Source organism: Sabethes cyaneus, chromosome 1, assembly GCF_943734655.1.
Source record: "Sabethes cyaneus chromosome 1, idSabCyanKW18_F2, whole genome shotgun sequence".
In the NCBI taxonomy this organism is placed as follows: domain Eukaryota; kingdom Metazoa; phylum Arthropoda; class Insecta; order Diptera; family Culicidae; genus Sabethes; species Sabethes cyaneus.
Genome location: NC_071353.1, coordinates 97,955,757 through 97,964,635, shown reverse-complemented (window position 1 = coordinate 97,964,635; position 8,879 = coordinate 97,955,757). Strand labels below are relative to the sequence as shown.

At 47.0% G+C, this 8,879-nt stretch overlaps 1 protein-coding gene across 1 annotated transcript; it reads right to left on the bottom strand.

Annotated features, from left to right (window-relative positions):
* Positions 1-1,000: 1,000 nt before the first annotated feature.
* On the bottom strand, positions 1,001-2,029 carry LOC128745995 (uncharacterized). The gene has a single exon (XM_053843049.1). The coding sequence runs from the start codon at positions 2,027-2,029 to the stop codon at positions 1,001-1,003; it is 1,029 nt and encodes a 342-aa protein (XP_053699024.1).
* Positions 2,030-8,879: the final 6,850 nt, after the last annotated feature.

The window sequence follows — 8,879 nt, the reverse complement described above, 5'->3', positions numbered from 1 at the left end:
AGCAGAACCTCCGTTTTATGGTGGGCGATTTGTAGCTTTGCACCATGCATCCAGTTCTCGATGGTTCTAATCGCCTCTGTCACCAGCATTTCTACCTCCAGTGACTCGCCTGTCACCGATAGCACGATGTCATCTGCAAAGCCGACGATCACCGCGCCTCTAGGCAGCTTCAGAGACAGTACACCGTTGTACATCCCGTTCCAGAGCGTTGGGCCAAGGAAGGAGCCGTGTGGGACTCCACACGTAATGTTCATCGTCTTGCGCCCCTCGGCGGTCTCGTAAACAATCGTCCGATTCCTGAAGTAACTCCTCAGTATTCTGCATAGATATCCCGGGACATGCATTCTATGCAGCGATTCGGCAATGGCCTCCCAACTGGCGCTGTTAAAGGCGTTTTTTACGTCGATCGTTACAACGGCACAAAAACGATCTCCTCTTCGCCTCTGTTTTGACGACTTCTCGGCTCGCTCGATCACTGTCCGAATTGCATCCACCGTGGACTTCCCTTTTCGGAACCCAAACTGCATGTTTGACAGACCGTGTTCACCTTCTGTATACCTCGTAAGCCTATTCAGGATTATCCGCTCCAGGAGTTTCCCGCATGTATCCAGTAGACATATCGGTCTGTATGACGCTGGATCCCCCGCAGGCTTCCCTGGCTTCGGCAACAGCACTAGCTTCTGGATCTTCCATCGGTCCGGGAAGCTACCATCTTCTAAGCATTTCTGCAGCACGGTCCTGAACAAATCCGGGAACGCTTGTATTGCTGCCTTAAGAGCCACATTAGGAATCCCATCAGGACCAGGGGCCTTCTTCATTTTTAGCTGTCTTGCCACTGCTACTATTTCATCGATTGAGACTTGCAGACCATCAGCGCTAGCCCTCTCTTCTGGACCGTACGATATTGTTGGCCACATCGTAGGGGCGTGCGTCGGAAAAAGTCCCTCCACGATAACCTTCAGCTCATTCGGACACAACTCCCTAATTGTCACAGGACCTTTTACTTTTGCCATAACGAATGGCAATCTCGGCACAGCTCCTTGAAGCAGTTGCGTTTACTTAGTTTTATCTCCCGTTTCAATGCAGCCCTGGCCACTCTAAATACCGCGCTACGTTCTTCCCGATCTGCTTCAGTTCTGGCTCTTTGGACGCGTCTTCTGGCTCTGAGACAACTAGCACGATGGTTACTAATTGCTGCATTCCACCAATAAGCCGGTTGCCGCTCTTTTCTCGGTTCCTGTTTTCTGGGCATGGTAGCATCACATGCCCTGACCAATATATCTGTCAACTCGTTCTCATTCAGGATCGATCTTCCACTGTCCACCCGGAGCGCCTCGACGAAAAGATCCCTGGCAAAGGCCGTCGTCTTCCACTTCCGCTCGTAGGTTCTGGCTCTCTGTCTTATCGCCGGATTTTGTCGGCCGATACTAAATTTAATCGCCTGGTGATCGCTATGGGTATATCCTTCGTAGACCCTCCAATTTATGTTCGACATCAGGGATGGACTGCCAAAAGTGACATCAATGATGGATTCGCGGCCGTCTTTACGGAAGGTGCTAACGGTACCTTCGTTGAACAGTGCAATTTCCATCTTAGCCAGGGCTTCTAACCGACTGTATCCTCTGGCGTTGGTGCATCTGCTCCCCCACTCCACAGTCCAAGCGTTAAAGTCTCCCGCGACGATGATCGGCCTTCGCCCAATGAGCTTTTCGGTCAGCGCGTCAAGCATCTGGTGGAACTGCTGCATGGTCCATCTTGGGGGTGCGTAACAGCTGCATACGTAGATTCCCTGGATTTTGAGAATCACGAAACCTTCATACGAACTGGAAATCACCTCCTCAATGGGGATACTGCCCATTACGTGTATTGCAGCCATTGCTGCTTTATCAGCTGCCCAGTTACCGTTACCGGGAGGAATTCGGTACGGCTCTGCAATTATCACGACGTCGCACAACGACTCCGTTGTCGACTGCCACAACAGTTGTTGTGCTATGTCGCAATGATTGAGATTAATCTGGGTCACCTCCATCATGTGACACACATCATGTGTGTGTGTGTGTGTGTGTGTGTGTGTGTGTGTGTGTGTGTGTGTGTGTGTGTGTGTGTGTGTGTGGGTGTGTGTGTGTTTTTTTTTTTTTTTTGTAACGAGTAGGGAAATCTGCTATCAGACACCTGAAAAGACAGCTCAGGGAGTGGGGTTTGGCATCCCGTGAAGATCGTGGAGATCCAGACCCACTAAAACCCTACTCGAGTCTCCAGCCTCAATCCCCCCTGGAACCATCTTATCGGTATTACTTCAGGGAGGGGCTATTGTGCTTAACGCACGCTCTTAGATAACTACTGGACTATGGTAGTTAGGCTGTTTATTCGCCGTTGATCGGCTTTCCAACGATTTTGTAGCTCAAGTACGATCTGGGTAGCAGCCGCATTGACCGCACCCCAGACGTCCGAGCTAGAACACATCCTTTGGACTAAGTTATCCGGAGTAGTGTCCTGTCCGCTAACTGCCATCATGTTGCTTCTCGCGCCCTCGAAACGAGGGCATATGAAGAAAGCATGTTCTGCAGTTTCCTCAACGTCCGCGCATTCAGGACACTCGGGGGACTCCGCATGCCCAAATTTGTGCAGGTACTGTCTAAAACAACCATGCCCTGACAGAATCTGTGTCAGGTGGAAGTTGACTTTGCCATGACGCCTGTTGACCCATCCGGATAGTTCCGGGATAAGTCTATGTATCCACCGGCCTTTTGTGGAATCAGACCATGCCCGCTGCCATGTGATCATCGAGGCCGATCTTGTGGTACTCCGTATGCCTCTAGTTCCACGTTGGTTGAAGCACTCTACGTCCTCGCTGATGATGATACCAATAGGCATCATACCCGCTAAGACGCAGATTGCGTCATGTGAAACTGTGCGGTACGCATTCGCCACTCTTAAGCACATGAGACGATAGGTGCTTTCCAGCTTGGCTAGATAGCTTTTGGTACCTAACGCCGATGACCACACCGGCCCGCCATACCTGAGTATGGACTGGACCACGTTGGCTAAAAGCCTTCGCTTGCTGCCATATACCGCAGAGCTATTAGACATCATACGAGACAATGCCGAAATAGCTGTGGAAGCCTTCTTGCAGGCATAGTCGACGTGGCTCCCGAACTTGAGCTTGTCGTCGACCATGACTCCAAGGAGTTTTAAGAACCGCGTTGACGAAATAGTGCAGTCCCCGACACTGATATTTGCTTGCTGCACCGACTTGCGGTTGTTAACCACGATAACCTCCGTTTTTTGATGCGCTAGGTCCAGTTTCCTGGATCGCATCCAATCTTCAACAATGCTTATAGAGTGAGCAGCCGTCAACTCAACCTCTCTGATAGATTCACCGTAGACTTCCAAGGTGATATCGTCCGCAAAGCCGACAATCGCCACCCCTACCGGAAACTTTAGCTTCAACACCTCGTCATACATGACGTTCCACAACACCGGGCCCAGTATGGAACCTTGCGGAACCCCTGAGGTGATTGGAACGCATTTCTGACCATCCTCCGTGTTGTAGCATAGCACACGATTCTGGAAATAATTTTCCAGAATTCTGTACAGCGACACCGGCACTTGGACGTTCCGAAGCGAGCTGGCTATGGAGTCCCAGCTAGCGCTATTAAACGCATTTCTCACGTCGAGCGTGACAACTGCGCAATAACGAATACCTGTCCTCTTGGGCTGGATTGCCACCTCGGCTGTCTTAGTGACAGACAAGATGGCATCCACCGTAGATTTGCATTTTCGGAAGCCGAATTGGTTCCTTGACAGACCGTTTGTACCCTCCGTGTACTGTACGAGTCTGTTAAGGATAACTCTCTCCAGCACCTTGCCGGCAGTATCGAGTAGACAGATCGGCCTATATGACGAGGGGACACCCGGAGGTTTTCCCGGCTTCGGCAATAGGACCAGGTTCTGTCGCTTCCATCTGTCCGGGAAGTGGCCAGCTTCCAGGCATCTATTCATTACTGCCCCGAATAATTCGGGAGCCTCTAAAATAGCCGCTTTAATGGCCATATTCGGGATACCGTCTGGCCCCGGTGCCTTGCTCACCTTTAGGGATTTAGCGATATCAATGAGTTCCTCGTTCGTAACCGTCACTTCCTCCCCGACCTCCAAACCGCCGTCGCCCACGTTACTTTGGATGTTCGGCTGGGAGGCCGACCATCCTACGCTATGGTCTGTGATACTGGAACGTCGGCCGTGGGACGACTCAGCGGCCTGGGGCCAGGGCCTTGGCTCGTGGCGCGGAAAGAGGCCCTCGATGATCCGCTCCAGCATCTCTGGCGATTGCTCAGCGGGCGCCATCACACCCTTGGTCTTTGCCATTACGACTCTGTAGGCATCACCCCACGGGTTCGCATTGGCACTAGCACATAACCTTTCAAAGCAGTCTCGTTTACTAGCTTTTATCCCGCTCTTAAGCGCTGCGCGTGCAGCAACGAGTGCTACTCGACATTCAGCCCTGCTTTCATCCGAACGAGCTCTTTGCATAATTCTCCTCGCACGAAAGCACGCTCCGCGGAGTTCCGCAATTTCATCTGTCCACCAGTAAGCAGGTGACCTGCCATACCTAGGACGACCTTTCCTAGGCATGGTAGCGTCACATGCTCGCGACAGTACCTCAACCAAATGATCAGCGTTCGGATCGGGCATACCGCGATCACCGCACTCTCTCCGGATCGCTTCCACAAATACTTCGGGATCGAAGTATGATGTCTTCCATCCACGGGTGGTTGGAGTGTTGGCCCTACTCGCCGCCTGCCGCCTCGTTATCTGACCGACACCATAGCGGACCGCCTGGTGGTCACTGTGAGTGTAGCCATTATCTACCCGCCAGTCTCCTATCAGACCAGGACTGCCGAAAGTCACGTCGATGATAGACTCCGCACCGTTCCTACTGGAGGTACTTGTGTTGCCGACGTTGGCCAGATCTACGTTAAGCTTTGCCAGAGCTTCAAGCAGAATCCGACCCCTATGGTTCGTGCGACGACTTCCCCACTCTACCGCCCAAGCGTTAAAGTCGCCCGCCACAACCACCGGCCTTAAACCAGTCAGCACAACTGATACTCGGTCTACCATCCGCGTAAACTGCTCGATAGACCAACTCGGCGGAGCATAACAACTGCAGTAGAACACTCCACCCACTTTGGCAACCGCAAATCCCTCGTCTGCAGTTGACACAACCTCCTGAACCGGGAACCTGCTTGTTGTCCATATAGCCGCCGTCGCAGACCTATCCGAGACCCAGTTGCCGTTTCCGGCAGGGACGCGATATGGATCCGAGACTATGGCAATGTCCATTGCTGACTCAGAAACTGCTTGGTGTAACAGCTGCTGAGCTGTGCTGCAGTGGTTCAGTGTGTGTGTGTGTGTGTGTGTGTGTGTGTGTGTGTGTGTGTGTGTGTGTGTGTGTGTGTGTGTGTGTGTGTGTGTGTGTGTGTGTGTGTGTGTGTGTGTGTGTGTGTGTGTGTGTGTGTGTGTGTGTGTGTGTGTGTGTGTGTGTGTGTGTGTGTGTGTGTGTGTGTGTGTGTGTGTGTGTGTGTGTGTGTGTGTGTGTGTGTGTGTGTGTGTGTGTGTGTGTGTGTGTGTGTGTGTGTGTGTGTGTGTGTGTGTGTGTGTGTGTGTGTGTGTGTGTGTGTGTGTGTGTGTGTGTGTGTGTGTGTGTGTGTGTGTGTGTGTGTGTGTGTGTGTGTGTGTGTGTGTGTGTGTGTGTGTGTGTGTGTGTGTGTGTGTGTGTGTGTGTGTGTGTGTGTGTGTGTGTGTGTGTGTGAGTGTGTGTGTGTGTGTGTGAGTGTGTGTGTGTGAGTGTGTGTGTGTGTGTGAGTGTGTGTGTATGTGAGTGTGTGTGTATGTGTGTATGTGTTTGTGTGTGCGTGTGTGTTTGTGTGTGCGTGTATGTGTGTGTATGTGTGTGTGTTTGTGTGTATGTGTGTGTGTGTTTGTGTGTATGTGTTTGTGTGTATGTGTGTGTATGTGTGTGTGTGTGTGTTTGTGTGTATGTGTGTGTATGTGTGTATGTGTGTATGTGTGTGTGTAACCTACCTATCTCCCACTGTCCGGCAGTGATATTATGAAAAAAAGCTAATTGCATTGATGGTTAGTCTATGCAATTATCTTAGTTTCGGGTTATAAATGGTGTTAGCTCTACTGACTATCCAAAGACCCATGAAGAATGACTGAGTACTTGCAGCGCATTCTGGAATCATTTTCTAGTCAGCAAGCCCCGCCAAAAGGTAATACTAGAATCATATGGACTATTACATTCGGACTTTCAACTCGTTTGGTATGTTATTACCAAAAGAGTCGACCCGTATATAGTGGCATGAAAAAAAATTCGACTTGAAACGATCTTACCAAATTGCTGATTGGGTCCATATTACATTTTCTTACTTATCGCGTCATTTGAGTTTCCATCAGTGCGTCTAATATCCAAAAATTAAATTAATTTTTCCATCTGATATCCATGGGCATTATTTAAACTTATTAAGTACAAATTTCTACTGTATAGGTGCTTGATGAGCTAAAACGAAACAAATAATAAAATTAACATATTAGGTTTACCCGATAACTAGGCTGTGCGGCTCACTCATAATCTCTCCCATAATCTCAGCTTTAAGATCAGGCATCCGGGAACCACGCAGCCTCGCACCTCCTAGCTTAGCTACTCAATAGAGTATTACCGGGTATGGTCGCGTGGAGGCGCTAGGGAGGAACTTGGGCTGGCAAAAGCTATGTTGGACGCTTTCTCGTTTGCCTACCGCATTTCATACCCCTCTCTGCTGTCCCTTTGTACTCCGCCAAAAATAGTCCGCAACACCTTTCGTTCAAATATGGCAAGTGTACGTATGTATGTTTTTTTTTTCTCTTTATTATCGAGAGCCACGTATGTATGTCTTCCGTAAGCAAAGTTACTGCCATAAGTCCGTAGAGGACTACTGGTCTGATTAGCGTTTTGTACATCGTCAGCTTTGTGCGGCGGCGAGTGCTCCTTGATCAAAGTGTCTTGCGGAAGGAAAAGTAGGCGCGATTTACAGCTTGAATGCGTCGTTGAATTGAATTTCCTTACTCGTATTATTGCGGCGGTACCAGTGATCTCAAATAAACGAATTCATAAACCACTTCCAGTTCATTGCTGTCAATACATATAACCGAAAAAGCCACCCGAATTTTAAAATCACTGAAAAACCGCATTAATTCGAAAAATGATGTTAAAAAATCGTCATAAAAAACCACGTTAATTCAACTATCATAAAAAAGTGTAAAAAGAGACTTGAGTGTAGTGGTTTTCGAAAAATCGTACCTATGAATTAAGAAATAATGCAGAGGCTCTACCAAGCCAGACATGGTATGTTCGAATCTTAACTGGGTGTGATTGTTGAGACTATTAGAGTCAATTAGATCGTAGCACTAGCCCGTAATTGTCCTTAATAACAGATGACTTCGATGTCTGTCGATACAAAGTCGGTAGGTCGAATTTCGAAGACGGAATGTAGCATCAAGGCCTTGCTTTGTTTGTTTTTTCATAATGTCAATTAAAAAGTGAATAGTCAGTCAATCTGCCAGTCATCTAACTGTAATAGGTACTGTGACTTGTAGTCACTTCATTTTGGCATGATTACATTAGAGCTTTGCCATGTTTAGGATTTTACTCTATTTTTTCGTTTCACAGCACATTCGAAATACGATAAGCTGCTACGAATCATTCATTATTACCAGTCAGCATTAACCGTTTCGGTTTTACTGCAGAGGCTGCGAGTGTGGGAAGAGTAACAGCAGCTTTCCTCACGATACCGTCGCGATAACAAAAGGGGCCCATTGTCCGACCATTATGATGACTTTTATTCCTTTCATTGAATTACAAAAAGCTTGCCGGTGGATGAAAAGCGAAAAACTTTGGTAGGTGGAAATATAAGAAGTTATTTTGTAGAAATCATGGTTTGTAAAGGTTCAATGCTCTAGCCAATAGGATAAAGCGTATAATCTTTAATTAATCGATATACAGGGTGTTACAAACATTCAGGTCATTGATGCTCAATTAATGGAATTAATGCTCCAAACAGCGAATTTAATGCTCCATTGTTTCATACGAAAAAACAATGTACTGCTAGCTTAAGACTAAGCTTAAGCTTAAGTTATCGAAACTATGTTTTTCGTAGAACATTAAATGAGCATTAAATTATTTTCATACTTGGGTAGCTCTATCTGCACCGAAAGTGCCATTTCCGAACATTGCACTGCTAGCTTAATCTTAAGATATTTTGATTTTATAACGTAGTAAAAACATTGTTTTACAGGCTGTATAATTGCGTTTGACGAATTGCTAATTAATAGCTTTTTTACATGATCAAAAACTGTAAACCACCAAAACACCCCTGGGACAGAGAGGGTTAACAAAGAGCTTTTTTCATGGTATTTTTTAAATTAATTAATTTTTTTTAAGTTGTTCTAATAATAAGTGCAATTAATTGATCACTGTTTAGGGTCGCAAATCATCGGCTGGGTCAACACTAATCAATTATTGAAGTTAGATTAACAAATGAAAAAATCTACTTAAGCTTAAATGAGGGGGTGAGAAGGAAAGGGGTGTAAGTGACAAAATTGAAAAAATCGAGATAATGGTAGAAAACGATACTTTGAGCATGGTTTTATGCATGCTAGAAAATTCACGTCAAAATTTTACCGTTCGATGACTTTTTTTAGAATTATGAATAAAAAACAGCAAAATAAAAGTTGGTTTTCACTTGGAAGCAAAGGGGTGTAAGTGCACTATATGAGCAATGCCAGCTCAACTAACAAAACGGTTTATCTTGAATATTTTTTATTGGGATGAAATTTTGCTG